The 22,557-nt window shown below is 37.5% G+C and overlaps 1 protein-coding gene across 1 annotated transcript; it reads left to right on the top strand.

The window, feature by feature from the left end:
• The first annotated feature begins 953 nt into the window (after positions 1-953).
• On the top strand, positions 954-21,857 carry FAM92A (family with sequence similarity 92 member A). Its single transcript, XM_027678247.1, has 10 exons — positions 954-1,110; positions 2,898-3,132; positions 4,788-4,856; positions 9,985-10,086; positions 12,019-12,024; positions 13,746-13,850; positions 15,098-15,211; positions 16,708-16,827; positions 21,051-21,149; positions 21,727-21,857. The coding sequence occupies exons 1-10, from the start codon at positions 1,079-1,081 to the stop codon at positions 21,745-21,747; spliced, it is 903 nt and encodes a 300-aa protein (XP_027534048.1). The 5' UTR covers positions 954-1,078; the 3' UTR covers positions 21,748-21,857.
• Positions 21,858-22,557: the final 700 nt, after the last annotated feature.

Raw genomic sequence — 22,557 nt, 5'->3', positions numbered from 1 at the left:
GTTAGTCTCACACAGCACCTGCAGGGACTCTGATACCGGCTCATGCCCACACAGTCACAAAGTCACATTACCAATACATTACCTCTACAGGGAGGGGGGTTGGGGTTTTTCTTTAAGGTTTTTATTTTTGTTTTTTCTTTTCTTTTTTTTTTTTTAAAGACCTTTCCAATGGCTGCCCAACCTCAGCAGCTCTTCCTCAGGTGGAAGACCTGTGGGCTACATACCCTGGTACTGCTTGTCACTTGCCAAGGCTAGACTTCTTTTTTTTTTTGTGAGACAGGCTTGAGCCTTCTGGTTTTCTGCTCCTGCACCAGTCCAGGCCTTGGTGCTGCACTTGTCCTGGCACAGACTCAGTCCTTGCCCTTGGGCCAGGCTCAGGTGTGGGGCTCTGCACACCTTGAGGGTCACCTGGAGCACCTGGACAAGTCCGGTCACTAGTTGTTTCCCCCAGGGATCACAGAATATCCCCAGTTGGGACCCACATGGATCATCGAGTCCAAACCTTAGCTCTGCACAGGATTATTCCCAAGAGCCACGCCATGTGCCTGAGAGTATCATCCAAAAGCTTCTTGAACTCTGTCAGCCTTGATGCTCTGTACAACTACCTGAAGGGAGGGTGTTGCGGGGCGGAGGTCGGTCTCTTCTCCGACGAGTGACAGGACGAGAGGAAACGGTCTTAAGCTGTGCCAGGGGATGTTTAGGTTGGACATTAGGACGAACTTCTTACAGAAAGGGTGATTAGGCATTGGAATGGGCTGCCCAGAGAAGTGGTGGAGTCGCCGTCTCTGGAGGTGTTTAAGGAAAGACTGGACGTGGCACTTAGAACCATGGTCTAGCTGACATGGTAGCGTTCGGCCGCAGGCTGGACTCCACGACCTCAGAGGTCTTTTCCAAACTAACGGATTCTCTGATCCCGTGACTTCCCTCACGGCACCTCCCGGGGGCGGAGCTGCCGCAGCCCGTCCCGCAGGCGGCGGGCGGTGTCCATGGAAACAGAGCGCAAGCCGAGCGCCGCCTCCTTCCCTCCTTCCCTGCTTCCCGCCGGGCCGCCGCCGCCGCTCCCACCGCCACCGCCATCATGATGCTGCTGGGCCGCGGGCTGGACGCCAGGTACGGGGCGGGAGGCCCGAGGGAGCCCGGGGTGTTGCGGGGGAGGAGGCCTGGCCGCGGGCAGGGCACCGGGGGATGGCGCGGCGGTCGGAGGCCGATGCGGGCCCAGTCCCCCTTAGCGCATCGGCCCACCCCGTGCGGTGGGGCCGACTCTGCCTTCCTCCGGTAAAGGCCGCAAAACTTTTCTAGCCTTAATGTGCTTTGCAGAGATTAAGTAAAGGTGTGCCGATATTTATTTGGGCCTCTCGCAGATAATTTTGTGGCCAACTCTAAGCCATCATGAATAATGACGGGGAAATAAAAATTTTTACACCCCCATATAAGTAAATGCAGTGTTTCTTGTCTCCACATTAAATACTAGTTGCATGGGAGTCTTGTGAGATCTGAATTGTAAAGAGGGTGAGGAAACGTGCTTAAGGCTTCCCCTTGGGAGGGGAATTTTCTGACATGAAGACCTTCCAAGAAAATAGGATGTACCTTTAACTGAAGATCTTATCAGGTAGTATTAATTTTGAAAACTAACTTTGTTAGTACTTCATGAAATTCTTACTTTCCCACTCACTGGGTGAAACCTTTACTATTCAAATGATTCTGTGCTCCAGCATGTTCTGGAGGACTGAATAACTTATTAGGATTTTTTTTCCTTTAATAACATCGTTTTTTAACAGTCCTCTAGACTGCTTGCCATGAAGCAATGCAACTGGGATTTTGCCCATAGTGTAACTTTGGCCTGAAATACTTTTCCTGAAGTAAAAGTGTTCCTTGCTTGAATTGATTGCATTATTGTTCATTCACAAAATACTGCATTTCTTCCAGTTTTTCTGATCTTCGCGTGTCCCGATAGGAAGTCAGTATTTAAATATTGGTCAGCAATATTGGGGTAGTTTAAGGATATGAAGGAAGTTTTTGTTTCTGCCCCTTGCCAAGATAGTGGTATGAGTGAATTCTCTTGCTGTGAATTCTCTTGCTGAGAATTCAAGCACTTCACATGAATAGTCTTGTCCTAGACTGTGGAGACTTCTTAGGACCCAGTATGTGGAAGATACTGTTAGCTAAATTGTCTTATAGCTGACTCAATCTGTCAACAAAAACTGGCATGAATTCACACAACCAACAAGTGATATAGGAATATGAAAGCAAAATACAAAGTGAAATACATGAATTATTGGAATGACTTATCTAGATCATTAATAATGAAACACACAGGCATTTGGATCAAATAAATTAATTAGATTTATGTAATTTAAAAGAAAACAATTTATTAGTGTAATGAATGTTCTTTCAGTGGTACAGAGTGTTCACCTCTGTACTTGTGTCCATTCACTTTTCTTCTTTAATTCTCAGCAATATTTATCCTTCGTACTGCTGACCAGGAGCAGATTGGTACCTGTTCATGATTTAAAAAACATTTAATACCTCTGCTGCCTAATTTCTGCAGCCATTGACTTGCCAGTTTAGCTTGCAGACTCGTGCAGGAAGCAGTCTTGGGAAGGTCTTGATTGAGACTTCAGGTGTTACCACTGTGTTAGTAGTAATACCAATAGTAATAGTGAGCTTTTGCTTAAATACAGTAAGAAAACTTCCAAGCAGATTTTTGTGATTTGGGGTTTCCTCTCTTGGATCTTTAAGTGTAAATCCTGCTTTTTTTTGTAGTTCATTTGTTATTCGTTCAGAAATAAGCACATAGTACATCAGACTGTTACAACATTCTCTTTTTAAAAATAAATTTCTGTTTTGCACTGATTTGTGCCCTTCTTATTTTTCACTTATTTTTCTTTGGTATCCAGGGACAATCAGACTCGACAAATACAAGATGCTGTTTCAAATGTGGAAAAACATTTTGGTGAATTGTGCCAAATATTTGCTGGATATGTACGTAAAACTGCCAGATTACGAGACAAAGCAGATCTTCTAGTAAATGAAATATATGCATATGCAGCTACAGAGACACCAAACTTAAAAGTTGGACTGAAAAACTTTGCAGATGAATTTGCCAGACTTCAGGATTATCGCCAGGCAGAGGTACAGAATTAAAGCTGTACATGTTGTGTTTGCCATCTGAACTTTTCAGTTACTTCTCTTTGATTAAAAGGGGAAATATATACTCTGCAATCACAAGAAAACATAGGAGAAAACATTTCTAAATATATTAGTGTCTGAGCAGGGTAGGCTGCCAAAGTATTCATCACTTACCCCCCTAACAACTAATGAAAACTGCCTGCAATTAGTCCTGTTGAAGTCAGCTAAACTATCCCTATGAGCACTCAAAGTATTTGAGATAGAGCAAGTTTTTTAATGGTCTTAGACTTTGGATTGTGATTTATGGTTAATGAAGTGTTCTTTTTATTTGTGTGACTTGAGTTGTCTGGCAGCAGCTGAGGTAAAATCAGTCATTTTCCTTTTGTTGAGTCTCATCAGAAATAGTATGGAAGAGAATGGGCACTGGTAGCCCCACTGAGATGCTGTCAGGGACCACTGTAGATTTCTTAAGTTTGTAGTTTAACACTCAAAGTACAAACTTGATTTGGACAATGTTTGACTATATAGTTGCATGTCTGCTAGATGAGTGAGAGTGTAAAGGAAGGTGTTTATGCCACTTACACATCTATCTGCAGGGCCAGTCAAACTGTAACGTGTGATGCAGAATTCCAAATACTGCGATTTAAGACAAAATAAATTCATTCACATGGACTCAAACTAGTTTTTGGAGTATGTATCTATACTTTCAGTAGAGTGTAGAAAATTACTATTTATAGTTTTGAACAGCTAAGACCCACTATAATTCAAAAAAGAGACCAAAGTAACATGCACTTCATTCAGAGCCTTACTGCCCTAATCCTTTCTATTTTATTGGCAGTTCAAGTGAAATTGTTTGACAGTGCACTGGTAGAGTGTATAAAGGAAAAACATTTGCTCAGTTGGCATAAATTTTAGCCCAGTTTAGAGGAAACTGTACGTTCCTAATAGAGGTACGCACCTTGTCCTAATCTGGCCCATCTGGCCGAGCAGTGGGCCAGATGACTCACTGGTCCATAAGTCATTGGCAGCTTATGCTGGTGCTGCTTGGACAGCGTTGTCAGGTTTGACGAGCAGGTCTTATCCTATTACCTGCCTGACCATATGTAGCTGTTTTTCTAAGTAGGAGAACTGAAACAAAAATTCAGATGCACTCACCTGTGAGAGCATTCGTGCCTTTTACACACCCTGTTATTGATATTTTTAGTGCATTCAGTACCAACGATGCTGTTTCCATTATTTTTAAGAGGTGTTACATTTTGTACAATATATTTGTTAGCAAAGATGGCTTAATCCATAATCTATCAGTAAGTGTAGAGCAAAACATTGATCTTTAGATAGAAAGTTACAGATCTCCAAGATGCAGTGTTTGATGTATTTAGTACTCAGTTGTTAGAATCTCAGTGTTTCATTTATCCTGATGTATTTCTAATTAAGAAAAAAGTAATTCCACTAGAAATCAGCTTGATCTCCTCAAAATACAAAATTGCTTATTGGCTAATGTACTTGACTATAGTTTTTACACTATTTTTAAAATTATCCCATTATTTTTTCAGCATATATGGACTAATTCCTAATAAGATGAGTCACTATTAATTGTTTCCTGTTTCTGCACACCATAGATATGGATGATTCTAGTGGCCTTGTGATTTCTTTTGTAGGTCGACAGGCTTGAAGCCAAGGTTGTTGAACCTCTGAAATGTTACGGGACCATAGTGAAACTTAAAAGGGTAGGTTAAGCATCTGTTTTCTCACAAGGTACATGTCAGTGTTCTGGCCGCTCAGTTGAAAACTTCTGCTGTAGGGGGTGAATGGTTCTGATATTTTATATTGCAATAATCAGTCTAACTTAATTATGTAGTAATACATCTAAATTGAAGCTATATATATGTTGGAGAAAGAAGCTTTAGTGTGAAGACAAGGATATTCAGGCTCTTTGAGCACAAGCAAATGCTAAAAAAAAGGCATTGTGGGTAATGTGAAACTTCTTGGATAGTGTCATTTATTATTGTTAGGGTTGTTTTTATTATTATGATTATGATGATTACCACTATTATTCAGATTTCCAAAAAGTGAATTATATGTAATGCTTTTGCCTCTTAGTCATCAATATGCTGCTTTTAGCAGCTTTTCTAACTCAGAATTCCATTCTACATTAAAGTTCATAATTTAGAAGACACATTTGAAACTGATATATAGGTAGTGACCTAAATCCCTCTCTGTCCTATTAAGTCATCATGATGACCTGAAGATACACAAAAATCTGAGGTCTCTTCATTCACTATATTTTAGAAACAGTGTTTATAGGGGTTTGAAATGTTCCCTTAAAATATCTGAAAGTTTCTTTCCTCCAGGAGGGATAAGCTTGAGCAAGTAACTTTCAATAAGCAGATACTAGTTTATAGGACAAAAGTAGATCTTTGTAATACTTGTATATTACACAGAGAATACCCTAGTCCTGTAAACTCAAATCTGTAATTGATGTATATCTGTATCATAGTCTATATAAATCAAAATATTAAATTATTATTCTTTGATGATATTTTACATACTAAAATCTTACAGTGTGTTCATCATGGTTAATTTGAGTATGTTGTGGCATTGCATCTCAAACTAGCATTTTTCATATGTTTTTGTTCTGTATCTTTTCCATATGGTGAAGAACCGAGTACGGTGTGTGGAACTTACCGCACAGCTACCTCACTTGGAGGTTGGAGAAACAATTGTGAAGGAAATGCATCCTGCACTTGAGTGGGATTACACATGGTGGTCCTTAGCAGAGTTGTAGACTATAGAGGCTAGAATCTGGTATCCTAATAGTCATTATAAAACCCAGTTTGTGAGATCTAGAACTGAGTATTCCATGGGATATAAATGTTGAGAGTGGAAGACAAGCTTCATGTGTTCGTGGCAGTATGGTTGCTGAGGAGACACAGAGCACTACAGCAGTGCCTGGGGTTTGCAAAGCATTGAAGGGACTGTCTCTTGAGGTGCATTGCCACTGATAGCCAGTAATGCTGAGGACAGAAGCAACTGAAACCAAGTCATCCCTTGCAACAGTGAATGGCATTTCCTGTTGTCTTTGCCTTTCAGAATGCCAGAAAGCATTGCATAATGTTTATTTCAGCTACAGTGAGGAGTACTAGAGTATTCTTAAACTGTAGGTGGGATTAACTATTTTTGTCAACACACCTTTGAACTAAGATTTTGCTAAAGATGTAGGCCATTAAATGGTTATTTTTTCCCCATTGCACATTAACAGTAAACTGTGGCTAAAATTTCAACTGTCTGGTTTTCAGTTATCATCTCTAAACACTGGGACATCTTTAGTGAAAAAGAAAGTTTTGTGACTCTTAAATTTAGCACAAGGTGTAGGACTGCTTTACCTGTAACTACCTTAGCTAAGTAAAACCTGTTAGAACATGTCATTATGGCACTTTCTATAAAGGGAATGTTCTCACTGCTACTTACTTATTGGAACTGTTCCAGGATGTACACAAGAGTACTTCTGTGCTTTATCTAAAAAGGACTGTTGCTATTTCTGTGGCATAAGACATCAGTGTCCTGTGCTACTAAATGCTTTAAAGAGGCCCAGATAATCAGAGTAGTGTTGTCCTTTAACTGCTAATGCAATAAAATTGTTTCATTCACTTGTTCCGGTTTATGATGCCAAATAGCTTCAGTGGACATTAATATAATGTTCTGTAATGTACCTTAAATGTAGGATTTTAGGATTTCTTTCTGTTTCATTGTTCTGTATATCAATCTTCACTTTTCTGCTTTTTGGCAACTCTGTTCCTGGCTCCTTTTCTTCATATAAAACAGGACATCATAAAACCAAGGTGATCCACGTGCGGAAGAAAGGATTGGTTTGCTTTAATAACTTCAGTGACTGAAGCAGGTAACAGTACAGTGATGAGGCTCTGTCAGCTCAATGTCTGGTGGACGGACTGTAGCTGTACTTTTCTATGGCTTGAAATTAGATGGGTGACCAGTGTTCTTACATGTGACTTGAATTCATAGTTAAAAACCAGAGGGACTATGAATAATTTTCTGTTCTCTCTACCTGTCCTTTGACTTGTTGCCTATTCCATTCCATTTCTCCTCGAGTGTAATTAAAGCATATTTTCCAAAAATATGTCAAAGCTTGGTCTGAAGACACTGAAGGGGAATGTAGGACTGTTTGTTGTAGTAGGTGGTGAGTTTGTGGTGTATTGTTTTAAATGAAAGACTTCTAATCTCTGGTTCTTGTTATATGTTCCACTGAGATGAAAGAGCTCTGTAGTGCTCTGTTTTTTTCTGGATGAAGGTAGTAAAACCAGTCTTTCATTTTTTTTCTCTTAGGTAATAATGTACACCTTGATTCTTTCACCATAATCACATTTTCCCCAGCTTTTTAATATTTTTACAGGGTTTTTTTCTGCACCCTTTTCAGTTTTTCAACATATTAGACAAAATATGCATGTAACTGTGCCCTGTCTTTGTACATCCAAAACTTGTGTATAGCTTCACTACTATAGCCACAGTAGCACTAATTCTTTATCAGGCATTGGTTAGTAGAGAAGTATGTTTCATGGTGCCTGATGCTACAGAAAACAGAGGTAGAAGAGGGAACTGTATTTCCAAAGTCATGACATGCTAGAAAGAACATACTGAAATTTTATAACAACTCTAGAACTTTGCATCCTCAAGTACACTCTGCATGCAAGTCAGAACCCTTTTAGCCACAGCTTTAAATCTGATTGACTGTTTTAGATGGGCCTAGAAGTCAGTACTGTTAACAGGACTTAGTCATTAAATAACACTAAACATGCAGCTGTGAACATTAGATACAAATCTGTTTTGTTCTGTTCCAAAAATAAATAATTGTTCTCTTTCTCTACCTTTAAAATTTTAAACTCAAACCAATAAAACAATAAAAAAAAAATCTATTATTGCTTTTCTTATAGCGTCATGGTTTTGATAAAGGGAAAAGCCCTTTCCAGCAGTGTTTTGGATGACCTTAAAGGTGGTGTAAATTCCCTTCTGAAAGAACAGCAGTAAAATTAGTTTTGATAGGCTAAAGATGCAATAGTTTTTATTATCAGAAACCAGCTTTGTCCCCCTAAAGGAGAAGCAAAATGAGTCATACGCAAGGACATACAGACAGACAGTAAAGATAGAAACAAGGAAGAAACTGCGTTTTTTGACCCTGACCTCATGTACAGACTCATTATTGAAGGAACACAGCACTGTGAAACTTGGTACACTTGTGCATCTGTGTCACTGACAAGTGATCTGGTCACAGGGTTACAAAACCTGCTGAAAGACACATCCTAAGTTGCATATCCTTCTGGGTAAAGGAGACATACAAGCATATTAAAATTCTGAAATGCAAGGAAGGAGCACAGACAAATTCCCAATACAATAGTTTCTAATAGCCCTAATTCCCTCCATTCTGAAGTAGTAGATAAATGAGAAAAGAATGGTTTGAAATGTATACCCAACTTCTGGTTCAGATTTTGTTAAGATTTCTGGCTGTATTTCTTCTTGTTCTAAACTACTGCTCCTTTAAATTGAAGCCATCAAAGTGTATGTTATTTCTGATACCAGGGTCAGGGAAGCGATAAATATCTGACTGATAATCTTAGATCCTATGAATGCCAAACACTCTGCAAAACACAGTTTTATGGCATGAACAAAAATTCAAGACTGGTAGGTAAACATGCTTAAATTGTCACAGGTTTTCCTAGACGTACTTCTCCTTTGGAAATGAGGAGCAAAAATATTTATCAGCAGTTTCTGCCTTTTCTAAATCAGTAAGTTTCATCTTCTCCAGCTACATCATTAGTAGGATGTGTTTTGTTTCAAATGGTTTTAAACACCTTACTAACTGCATATATAAAAATATGCAGTTCAACCCTTTCAGCCATAGATTTTATATGGTACCTTCAAATCTGTGTAGCACAGAATTATGAAGTTGTTAAGGTTGAAAAAGACCTCTAAGATCATCCAACTGTTAGCCCAGCACTATCATGTTCACCACTGAACCATGTCCCCTGGTGCTGTATCCACATCTTTTGTGAACACTTCCAGGAATGGTGATTGTACCATTTCCCTGGATAGCCTATTGCAATAACTGACCACCCCTTCAGTGAAAAAAATTTTTCTATTATTTAATCTAAATCTCTCCTGGTGCAGCTTAAGACTGTGTCCTCTCATCCTGTCACTCGTTGCCTGGGAGAAGATACCAACCCCCAACCTGGCTACAACCTCCTTTCAGGGAGCTGTAGAGACTGATAAGGTTCCCCCCGAGCCTCCTTTTTTCCAACCTGAACACACCCAGATCCCTCAGCCGCTCCTCATCAAACTTGTACTCCAGACTCTTCACCAGTTCTGCTGTCCTCTGGACAGGTGACAGCAGTTATGTTTTCTTCATAACTTCTGACTGGTACTGGCTGCTTCCTGCTTTGTTATTTTTCTTACTGATATATTTGATGCCACTTTTTATTTCTAAATGCCACCTTTATTCTGTTTCTAAGTCAGGAATGGGCCTGCCTTCTTACTGCTTTGGGGATCTCAGCTTTTGACCATCTGCTATACTTGTCATGAAAAGCTGTGAATATATTTTTCTTCCCCACATTTTAAATTACAGTGCATGCTATAGGGAGCTGTGCAAGGTAGGGATTGTGCAACACTCCCTTGGTTCCCACTGACTTCTCTTTCAGAGGATCAATTAACAGGATAAGATCTGTAAAATCTGGTTTTGTTTAAAGCAGAAGTTTTGTCCGTTTTCTAGGCAATGCATGTATGAAGGGAAGTGTATTTTGTATTATCCTAGTTTCATTTTAAACATGTCTAAAACATTTTTATTTCCAGGATGATCTTAAAGCAACTTTAACAGCAAAGAACCGAGAAGCCAAGCAATTATCTCAACTGGAAAAGACACGTCAGCGGAATCCATCAGATCTACACATTATTGTATCCTATTTTTCTAGTCACTATGAGAAATATTTTTAAAATTTCTTGGGAATTAAACTATTGTGTTTACAAAGCAGTAAGAAAGTAGTAGTAGCAATAAGTCTCCTTAGAGGGATTTTCTTCAATGTCAAATCATTTCTTAAACTTTATGATAAGTTACAGCTTATAATAGCTGCTTTGTTACTTCTTTTTTAATTGAACAGAAACGATTAATTATTTGCCATGTTTACACAAGAGAGGTAGGCATAGTTTACATCTAGGAATTTGGAAGTTTTTGAAAATAAGTGTAATCAGACAACTTTTTTATTTCTGTGGATTTCTTGTTTTATTGTTTTTCTTCCTGTCATTTTGGTAGTTGTTGTGTTTCCTTGGATGTAGATGGGGTATGAGTTTCCTCCAACTGCATGAAGTGTGAAAGGAAAAGTTGTTAATCTGTTAGTAGAATACTCAACTAGACTACTTTTCCTTTCCAAAGACCAGTCACCTTCCCCAGTACACTATTCTGTATCAGAGGGAAAAATTAAGCCCCCACAGAATTTCCATTAAAATCTCACTGAAGTCTCAAATTCTGAAGCAATTAGAATATAGGAAATGCCAAAACAAAGATGATCAAGGCAATCCTACTTCAGCCCCTTTATGCCTACATATTACGATAAAGCATTTAAGTTCATGATGACGTGCTGTTTACTTTTTATTACACTCTAGTCCTGGACTCAGGAGTTAAGCAGTCCTGTTCTTAGTTGGATTTTATCAACTTTATTTCAGAAACTAGGACCTTTAGTGACTGGGGCATGGGAGTGTAGAAAGCAAAAATGATTGTGATGGTCAAGTGCCACACAGGAGAACTACATTTTATTTTTGTGTCCGCCAAAGAATTCACATCTAATATTAATCAGATCAGTTAGATCAAGTAATAACTAATTTGAATGCCTTCTGTAATAAAGACAGATGCATGTCAGCTATATAGTTAGAACTTGAGCTGTGATGCAAAGTTCTCTTCTGTTGGAATTAGGAGAGTAAACTGTAACAGTAAGCTTTCTCCCCAAAGGGACACTGGTCCCATTTTTCTCCCTCTTAAGCAGTAGTTTTTTCATGGGAATGTCACCGGCACCTAGTTAATTTCTTCTTAGCTGTTTGCTAAGCTTGTCACAAACACACTTCTGTGGCTTAGCTTCTTGTAACACCTGTGTTTTCTATAGTTAAGGCTTTGCCTGAAGAGTTATAAAATCTCAGTACAGTCTGCTTTTGCATATGGCCAAAGGCACCAAACACTCTGTATTTGCATTTTAAAGTGATTGACACAAAATGCATGAAAAGGTATTAGGAGCAGGAATATGTTCATTTGCTTTTGGGGATGTGTGCAGGTCAGCTTTCAGGTCTGAGAGAGGCTTCACGACGTTGGAGCACAGTAGTTGGGCTCCTGCAATGCTTCTCTTATGGTCGAGCAACTATGAAGTTGCAGCAGCAAACAACTTTGGCCCCAGATAGCAAAGGATCTGTATTCACTCCCATCTTACAAAATGGGGGCGGGGGTGGGGGGGTAGTACAGCTTTGAAAAGAAAACATTACCAAATTTTTAAAAATATAAAAATACATTTTTTAATCAATTTTTTCCCCTGAAATAGTCTACCTAGTTTGTTTAATTTTTCTTTTTTTTTTTTTTTTTAAATAATTAACCAAATCCTCAGTCCCAGACAAACAGCTGTCCGGAAATGTTTTGGTCTGGATACTTGAATTCTAGCAAAGCTGTAACAAACTGTAATGTCTTAGAGCCAGAAGCTTCAAACAACATAATAGTAGCACTAAGTATATAGAAGTTTTGAAATAACTAAGGTAAATAGTTCACAGCATATTAAAAATAGAAGTGAAAATGCATACCTTAATGAATATTGGTTGTTACGTTGCCATTTTTTCCTTCACTAGTATTTCCAGTCACAGGTGAGTGTTTAGAAGAGAAAATATCAAACTGCTGTTATGCAAACTACGGACGCTCTGTGACTTTAGACATTTCACTCTACAACAGAGATAATTCCTTTCCCAAAGCATCTGCGCACAAAAATCTGGCCAGTCTATTTAAGATGTATTGAGAAGATGTATTTGATTATCATAGAAATAACATACTGTATTTGTATGTGTAATGGCTGCTTATGCAGCTTATGCTGCCTTCACTTACAGGGAGTAACTGATTGAACTAATACACAAAATGTATTTTCTTACTCTGTTACCCTCCCGTGTTTTGGGCAAAATCAAGAGAGAGAGGTGAACAGGTGACCTTATGTACCACTAAACATTGTTACCAATTTTTTTTGCCCAGTAATGGTGGCAGAGTTGTGTCTGTGACTTTAAGCTGTTTTTGAAAGATTGTTTCAATTTGATAATCCTGTAATACAAGGTTATCAGATTATAATCAAAGAAGTCAACCGAGCATACCTTATGCCTTAGGTTTCCATATGTGTGACACTAAAAACTAGATCACAGGAACTGGACCTGTGGTGCCTATTTAAAAAAAATTTCCTCTCTTAAGTTGCAGTTTTTTAGATATGGGAAGAATCCTACAACTTGATCGTAGACAATACTTGATCCATGTCCTATTTTCAAATCTCAGCACAAAATAGATTTGTGATGATACTCACTGAGTGAGCCTGTGTCACTAGTATATGATGTTTGACCAGTAATCTATGGAAAATTACATAAGTTTAGATCCAAATTTTGTAGTCTTCAAGTGCAAGCTCTTACATCTGTACATCATTATTTTGTAGTAGTACACAGTTCTCAGACTTGACATAACCAGAACAGTTTCAAGATCTTTATTTAAATGGTAGTGTGCATTTTTATAAAGTTCATAATTATATGTAATCAAAAAACTATCTAAATGCTTTTTGTAGTAACAAAATAAGGAAAACTGTGTATTTATGTGTTAGGGATTGGTTGATGTGTCCCCATCTCAGTGCCCTGTTGAAGACGTTTACTATAAAATATTTTAATAATACAAAAATACTAAAAATATGAAATACCTGAAATGCTCTTGGATCCAGAAATTATAACAACTCTAGCCTGCAGATTGAGATATTTACAGGATAAATGCATTAATTTCAGCTGCTGCTCTAATTGTCTATTTAAATAATATATAAAAACTTAGTAAAATGAGGTTCAGCACAGGACACTGGAAGAGATTCCTTAAGGACCCAGCAGGTTGATCTGCACTTGAAAACAAGGATGATCTTTTCTGCTCATCCACCGCACTGGCATGTGCACTCCTGCCTTCTCCTTTGCGCAAGCTTAAAAAATAAACAAAACAAACAAGAACTTTTCTGAAGGGTAAACCTTTGTGCTGGGTTAAGTACCTGGACCCAGTCTCTGTGTTGTCAGTGGAGTGTCAGGGCTGGCTCAGTGAAATTATCAGATGATTATTACAGAAAATGGATCAGGACAGAGGGACCTTCCTGACTGGCCGCAGCTGTTCATTTTTCATGTTTCACATCAAAGTCACAACAGTGTAGGAGGCATCTTTATATGTTTATTAAGTAACGGATTTACAAATACTGTAACATAGATATGTAGTGTTTTGAAAACCCAGACTTCAATGTTTTCATGGCAATTGGAGCAAATAGCTTTGTATCAAATACAAGACTAATTTCACCTCTGTGTTACTTTACCAGGCTGAAAGTGAACTGCAGAGAGCAACACTGGATGCTACTCGAACAACGCGGCAATTAGAGGAAACTATTGATAATTTCGAGAAACAGAAGATAAAGGACATCAAAGTATGTGTGCTTACATTTCAGTATATCAATTATATCTTGCACAATAAAATTACTATAGTTAAGTCTTGGGCAAGATTAGCAACATTTAATATTCACTTAAATGCAAATCTTGTGGTATTCATGAATATTTCAGAATCACAGAATTGTTAGGGTTGGAAGGGACCTCTGGAGATCATCAAGTCCAACTCCCCTGCCAAGACAGGGTCACCTAGAGCAGGTTACACAGGAACGTACATAATCCAAATATGAGGAAATCTGAAATTAAAAAATCAGTTCATTATTCTTACAGTTTTTGGAATTGAAAATTTTCCTGTCTCCAGTTGCTTAGTGTCTGCACCTTCAAGAGTTGCTGTATTCTACTTCACTAGTAGCTGTATTTGTTAGTGGAATTATATATGTGGATTAATATCGGCAGAATTAACAGAAATAGTGATAAGTAAATAATATATTTATCCATGCTGAAGTATGTGTTATGTTACTGCAGTTAAAAGTTTTACTGATGCAAAAAGCACAAAATGTTCAGTGACTGCAAGCAATGAAAGCTTTAATTTCTCTCTTAATGTCAAACATTAAGTGGCGCAAGTCCCAAAGACTACAGTGACTGAAAAACACTTGCATTATGTGATCTCATTTAATTATAAAATTGCTTTAGTCATTTTTTTGGGGCGGGGGGGAGGAGACAGACAGACAGTCTAAACAGGAAAGAATGAAAGATGGTTGAAAAACCCAACCAAACCAACCAGTACTTGATATTGGAGTAGTATGAAAAAGACTGTGATTTCTGAAGTTGTCATAATTGAGGGGGGGTTCAATATATAAAGAATACTTTATTATGTAAATATATAATTATTTGTAAATTATAGATAGGTATAGAATGTACAGATAACTTACCCCCAACCTGTTATAAAAGATTGTCTTCAATAAAGCAAAAATCCACCGACTACATCTTGTAAATACATACTGGGGATTATCAAGTGACTTTTCACCATGATGTTATTCCTAACGAGTCTCCTCTTGCTTTTCAAACATTTACTTAGAATTTATATTGAAATAATAACAACTGCATAAGTGATAGCCCAGCCAGCATTTATGTTTAATTTCTAAAATTCAGGTCTGACTACTTAAAAGTACTAAGTATTGTGCAGTTATTTGTATCATAGAACTACCAAGTACAGAACTCAATAATTTTTTGAAGTGGAAATGTACTTTATTGGATTAAGAAAATCTTTGTTTTCATTTGCTTTTAGAACATCTTTTCTGAATTTATAACTATTGAAATGTTGTTCCATGGGAAAGCTTTAGAGATATATACTGCTGCCTACCAAAATATTCAAAATATTGATGAAAGTGAAGATTTGGAGGTAAGAGTGATGAAGATTTGCTTTTCAGTATACTTCCTACCTAAAAATAGTTTTCACACTTGGGCCATACATGTCCCAGGCAGAAAAATGCAACATACATTTCAGGTTCCCAGAACAAACTTATTATGTATATCAAGCCTTTTTTTGCACTTCTCCAGCAAGAGCATACACGTTTATAATCTCAGAGAACCCAAACAAACAGAGAACAATTGCGGTGGCAATCTAATCTTTCCCACAAAACACAGATAAGAGATTTTTCTGAAATTACCTGCGACTCCAAGCTCAGGTAATCACAGTTCTTAAAGAACACCTCTGCAGTGAATCTTGCTGTAAAGATGTGCATAGAGAAAATCCTACACTGCTCTAATCAGATGATCTAAAGACTAATTACTGCATTAAAAAATCTACTGGGGTTTTTTTGTCTTGTGGCAGTTACAGCTTCAAGTCACCCTTTCTTCTCTATTGAGTTATAGTCTCTCTGTCCCAAGACTTGCTTTTCAGTCCTTTTTTCATTCTTGCTGTTCTTCTGGATGTTGGGCCTTTAAACTGAGTATCACTGAAATGTATGTTGTATATATATATGTTCAGCTTGTCAAGGAAGTTGGATCATTTTCAGTCTTTTTCTGTAAATCCCACCAGTCCTGATTTTATTTTGTCCATGACATAGCTCAGGATCAAGTATTCAGTTAGTGCAAGGCACAAAAAATCATGATTCTTCAGTGACAATCACATTTGAGACTACTCGGTAATTTTGCTTCATTTAAACAATGCCATGGCAATCTTGTACTATTGTAGTTTCACAATTAAAATGTCATGTGGCACCAATTCAGAAAAATCCTTTAAGTCAATACTTTGTCTTTCACAACCAAATTTCTAATCTCACTTTAAATTTCCTGTTGACAATTATTTACTTTCCATAAAAATACTGACCGTAATCTGCCATCTCCTTGACTTTATTAAAGTCTTGCATGAATAGCTTTATTGGAAATAACTTGCAAATATGATGGATGTTATAGTCTCCTCTGTATTCTAAGAGGTTTCCCAAATTTTTCTCGAGCTGTTCATCTCCCGAACATCTCAAGTAAAATTTTTCTGATGCGTCTGTGACTGTCAGCAAGGAATTGCTTGTGAAGGGGCTAAGAGTTCATCTTTCTGAGAAATGGAGAACCTGAAGGCAGTTTCTGGGGTTCATACCTCTAGGTTAGCCTGAAACTCAGCTACGTATCTTGGTGAGAAACCATTGCAGTTTTCCATGTGTAAATGCCCTCAAGTCTCTGAAGAATGTTTACTTTGACCACATAAGTATGTTGATGTGTCTCAGGTTGAGAAACGATGTTGTTTCAGCTAAAAGTGATCAATCCAGACTACAGTTGATGCATATCTTTAGATCAGGTTTCATTGTCCAATGCTGCATTTCTGCTAGCTTCAGTCTAGGTGATTCTTAGCTTGCAAGCTGTATCATGGTACCTGAGTCGCAGCTTTCTCCATTTCAACAGGTTTTTCGGAGCTCACTTTATCCATCGGACTATCACTCTCGCCTAGACATAGTTCGTGCAAATTCCAAGTCCCCTCTGCAAAGAACTGCCTCCTCAAAATCTTCATTGAGGACAGTACAGGTAAGAAAGAAAAATTACATAATTAAATGATAAAATCACTGTATTAAAGCTCTACTTAAGATAGTATTTTAGCTAATGTACATGGATCCACTATCTTCACTCAGTTCACGACAGTCAGAAAGGTACAGAAAATTCCAAGGGCATAAATATCATATTAAGCTCTTAATAATGCAGCTTTATCATTTGAGAGAAAAAAAATCAGCTTTTAAAGCTGTGTTGCTTACTTTTGAAAAATGCCATTTCCAGCAATACTATTTCTTCCATCAGGGACCCCTGGTGGCCTAGTGGTTAGCATGCAGGACTCTCACCGCTGCAACCCAGGTTCGAATCCCAGTCCCCCTGGGCAGATGGAGCCCGTTAGCCCTGTAAGGCCATCCATCTATGAGAAGGTCACTCTAAACAAACCTACGTCCTGAGGACCTCACTGCCATTGTCCAAGCTCGCTTGGCCCCGGCAGATGAACCTTAGGATTAAAGGGTGGGCTCAGTTCAGCGCAGGCTGTGTCTCACCTAAAAAATCCATTGCGCAGGCTGGAAAGGTAAAAGACCTTTCCCCAAATCTTCGTTCGCGAAGACTGGCCATTATTATTATTTCTTCCATCAACAAACTATGGCATCTTGCAGAGAAAACATCTAGGAGCTTATGTGAAAGAGAAGTGACATTCTTTAAATAACACTTCTTCTTAGTTTCAGTATCAGATTCTAGAGTGTGACTTCTCTACCAGATCCTAACTCAGATTAGTGATATCTTGTAGCAGCAGAGCAAACCCATGACCAACAAACTTTTCCCTTTCTACTCTGAAAATTCAGAGGAGGTGAGGAAAAGGAAGATGATAAAAATGAGTGAAACAAATGGAAACAGTGCCACTGGGTTTGGATCAGCTACCTTGCAATAGTCTTTGGTGCTTGTTTGCATCAGTAAACTTGCAGACATTGCAAAATGGCTAAATTATTTTTTCTTTATTGCAGCCATAATCCTGTAACTATGATGATTCTTACCAGTGTTTCAGCTAAGACAAAGATAGCCACATTTAAAATGTACATGTTTTACTTTTCTTCTTTCAAATCATGCATTGATACTGTAATAAGGAGAAGTTGTCTTGACTTCATACACACTTTACACCTTCGCAACACAGAAAGGATCAATTATTACAGTTGAGCTATTCTGTTGAAAGTGAGTTAAGTCATCTGAAAAGATAAAAGAACCCAGTGATTCAGTGCATGAAATACAACCTGGACTCTGAGTAACCCACCAGTCTTCTCTATCAAACAAGCAAATTTTGTGTTCAAGCTACTTTAGAAAATGTGAGAGAGAAAAAAACCCAAAGCAACAGGAAACTGAGTGTATGTACACTGATTTCTCCCAGAGATGGAGTGGAACTCCATTTTGACTAACTTACAAGTTTACCTAGACCTCTCTCTTAGTTATAATTTCAGATGTTAATGTTCTCATAACATCTTATTGGAATATCTGAAAAGAACAGGAAGTCATCTAGACCTAGAGGGAAACTGCAATACATTTCAAAATAATGTCGTCTTACTTGGCTGTGCAGTGTATATGTAGAGGATCATATGGCAGAAAAAAAGCGGTGGAACATCCTACTAATGCAGTCACTATAGGGCAGTGAAGAAGGGGCAGGCAGCCTGTTCCATACGCTCCCCATATGCCCTTTCTGATTCTGCAAACAGCATGTTGTTGAATTACACTAAGGGCTCTAATCTCTGAAACCCACCAAACATCTCATGAGAGAAAAAAAAAGCTGTATTCAGAAAAACCTTCAGGTGACGTGTTTTCTCTTTTCTGGGGATCTTTCACTCCCAAATTTTTCACAAGTCTAGTTTCCTGCTACATAGTAATCCCTTACTAACTGTAAGGCAGCACTTTACAATTTCCAGTGCAAAGCAGTATAAACAATATGGTAAGCAGTTCACAGAATCACTCTGCCTAGGGCTGTAGGGTGGGGGACAGACAGACACATACATGCCAACACTAACCCGTAGGTGGGTGACATGGGGGAAGTCACTGCATACCAGATGGGATAAATTGTGCCAGTAACACAGTTCAGGTCTTTCAGAAGATTTAAGGCATACCATCCTTGAATTTATTTCTGGTTCTGTGGACTAACTTTCTGTATTATTTGTATGTTAAAAATCTAAAGTAGTCCTTGAGTTTGATACGTTGTTTCACAAAGAGCTACCTCCTTCATTTTGCACTTTACTTGGCAATTTAGCCTATCATTTTGTTTTACTGATTCAAGTTGGTATATGCTGTACTTTTACAACTATAGCAGAAGAAAATTACATTTTCTAGATATTTTAAATCAAACTTAACTACATAAGTTTTATCTACATGCACTTAATATAACAAACTGTTTTGCACTGACTCTCTAGGACAGCAAAGTATCATTCTAACAGTTATTGAAAATGTCTGCATCTGAACACTCCAAAACTGCCCACTGCCCAAGACATGAGGAGAGGATTACCATGCTTTCTCTAGTAACACCTGCAGTGAAACATGGAACTGAACAGCTTAAGCAAGAACAGTCATCACACATACATGCAAACTCATAGAAATTATCTTCACATAAAAATAATTTATGAGCAACAAACTATCAGATTTTTTTATTACTATTATTTTAAATTTTTTCAGCATGAAGTAATCAAAAATTAAATTTTCAAGTACTGGTATGTTCTAGCTCTATGGCACAATAATGTGGATTTAAACTGCCTAATTTCCTTACCACTATCAGTGATAATATTTAACATACTATTAGGTAATTACAGCACAGTCAGAGATATTTGAGTAGTGAGCACAAAATGCCATAAAGCCAAAAGCAACACCTCTTATTTCAGGAAGCGGAAGGGGGAGTTTTTCTTCAGAAATATGACGCAAGTTCCGTTTAAGAATTTGAGATACTCTTAACTAGAAAAAAACCACGAAAATTGGTCTATCCCATTGAACTGACACTACCTTAACAAGGTCAATCTGCAGCATTCCTTGATCACTAATTACAAATCAGTGCCATTGTCTTTTTTTTTCTTTCACAGAATGAGAGATTGCTGTTTTAGGTATTTCAGCTCAAGTTAACCCAGCTTCATCCAATGATTAACTGCATTTTCTATTACATTCAGGAATTTGTAAGCATTTGCTTGAAGCTAAATTATGTACTTTTTGAGCATCAACAAGACTAAAGATTTTTCTGCTTTCGTTAGCTCAATGACTGCAGTTTGCTTTATGCACACACAAAAATCTTGTATTACATACACGGCTGTATGAATTATAACATCTCAGAAGTCAATTTAATAATGAGCATTTAAGGACTTTTAAAATAGGGGGCTGTTTAAAAAAAATGCAAGTTCTGTCTTCAATACAGAAGTTTTATTATATCACTGTACGTGAGAAAACACAGAAAATATAACCAAAATTAGAGCTGCAGATGCTCTTAAAAAATTGCTGAACCTGAAATCATTTTTCAAAAGCATTCCAGATGACTTGGATAAGTAATGTTCTCTTTCTCATGGGGAAAGAAAAAGAATGCCATATATCCTCCATTAAATTGTAAATGTTGCATTGTCTGTGAAGAATCTATCTTCAATAGGAATTAGATTGAACCCTCATTAGAAAAAAGTACAGACTGCAGAATCTGTCAGATGAGATGAAAGCTTGGCAGCTGCCACTTGTTTTTAATGTTTGATAAACCAAAGAAAGGAGACTAATATGATTCTGAAGGGCAAGCACTGATGGGCAGGGAGAGTTGTTCATCTGTGAATGAAGACTTTTAATAGTTTGTCTAATTCATTCTCAAAAAAAAACAAACCTAGAGCAGCATAGTTTTGAACTTTTAACTGGAGATCTGATGTCTTCAGGATAAGATTAGGCCCTAATACTCATCTTCAGCCTGCTGTCTCAACAGCCAACCCAGGAACAAACATCTTGTTGATTTTTACCATTAATTGGATCAAAGTATAGTTTTCCCAATCCTATAATAGTTGTCATGACTACAGGGATTTTTTTAGCTTTTAAAAATCATTACAGTATTTTTATTCTGTGCCATGTATCTTTTCATTGGCTTGCACTTTACGAAGGGTTAAGGGACAAACAACTTATGCACTCCCCTAAACAAAAAACTATAAATATCTAGACTGGAATTGCCAACAAATAATTGTTTTTCTTTGAGGAGAAAAACCACTTGATTTACTTCTGCTGGATTTTTGTTTTGGCAGATTTCCCGCAGTATGCTAAGAAGAGATGAAGAAGAAGAGGAGGAAGATGAGGATGAGGAAGAGGAGGATGAGGAGGAAGAATTTGATGCTACTAAGGAAGTGAGATAACAAAGCTATTCTAAGAGGGGGGTTTTATTAAGGGGGAAAAAAATCCCTTTACCTAAAGGCTTTTGTGTGTTGATCAAAAATTTCACTGAGGCTGTATATTTAAAATTCTAACAGGAACAAGCACTAATTCTAGAGTGCCGGACAACAAATGACCAGTTTCAAAGAATGGAACAAAATCTGCTGAAAATGGACAATTTCAGTAGCTAGAAAATGAAATATTTAAATAGAATCCTCTATTATATTTGCATATATATTGTATTGCAGTCATATTTGCTTAAACTTACATGAACAGTGTCCAAAAACTGCACTAAGCTGACAACCATTTATGAACATAAGGGTTTGCTTGTAACTTTGCCAATATATTACCTTATTCTCTAGCTAAACACCTCTTCCATTTAGTAAGTCCTCTAGCTGTACCTGTCATGATTGGGTTTATATATCCTAAATGAATTGTAGTAATCAAGAAACTGTTTGCAGCAACAACATGTTAAGATTTCACTTTATTACGCACCTTGGATGGCAGAAGGCAGGGTGAGGTGTATTGTTTTCTCGTTTTCATTTTCCTCAGGCTTTCCTCAGGCTAAGATGACTTGATTCCTTTACACATAGAGAATCAATGCTCACAAATAAGGACTGAGCCCAGTATCTACGTTTATTGCTGCTTTGCTTTTAAATAAAAGTGCCTTCATGATAAAACTAGTGGATATTTTATGTAGTTGATGTTTATTATATTCGTTGATATGCTATAGAGTTCAAATTTCATGTGCTTAACTACATGATTTAGTTACTGATTCCATCAAACGTACAAGAAATTACACATTTTGAGTGTAATTTCTTATTCTGTTTGGAGATGGTGATACGCATGTTCATTTTTTAACAGTTGTCTGCCGGAAAGCCGCTACCACACTGTTCATCTCCAGCTTTAGTTAAAGAGCGAACGCATGCATAAATATAGAATTTAAACTTGTCACTAGGAAAAAAATTTCAAGTTAAGGAAATAAACCAAAAAGTGCATTTATAGTATTGATGCATACCTATTCTGATGTGAAAAAACAAGTTTTGCCAAAAATTAATGTGATGGAAATATAAATGAAAACGTCACAGTAAAGGGTTCTGTTTTAAACCCAGAAAATAATTTTACACCAGAATAACATAATACTAACATTGTACAGCTGTTGACAAAGAGTAAATAAAAATGAGCACAACTTTAAAACTATCTAGGTAACCAATTCCCATCTATTTCAGCAACTAAGGCACTTCAATAAATATTTGTATCACAACATCAGAATTATGGTGGTCACCACTTTACCATTCATACTCAATGAAGTAGTCCATCTCCAAAACAGATGGCTAACTTCATAACAATACCAGGCTTTCATATCATATACTTATATGCAAA

Source organism: Neopelma chrysocephalum, unplaced genomic scaffold, assembly GCF_003984885.1.
Source record: "Neopelma chrysocephalum unplaced genomic scaffold, ASM398488v2 Primary Assembly neopelma1_22, whole genome shotgun sequence".
Taxonomy (NCBI): domain Eukaryota; kingdom Metazoa; phylum Chordata; class Aves; order Passeriformes; family Pipridae; genus Neopelma; species Neopelma chrysocephalum.
This window is presented reverse-complemented; position numbering and strand designations above follow the sequence as displayed.

Excerpts from the sequence above, each read along its gene's own strand:
- FAM92A (XM_027678247.1), top strand. The coding sequence starts at position 1,079 with ATGATGCTGCTGGGCCGCGGGCTGGACGCCAG. Across the intron at positions 3,133-4,787 it reads AGGATTATCGCCAGGCAGAG|GTCGACAGGCTTGAAGCCAA; the intron begins GTACAGAATTAA and ends TTTCTTTTGTAG. Across the intron at positions 13,851-15,097 it reads AGAAGATAAAGGACATCAAA|AACATCTTTTCTGAATTTAT; the intron begins GTATGTGTGCTT and ends ATTTGCTTTTAG.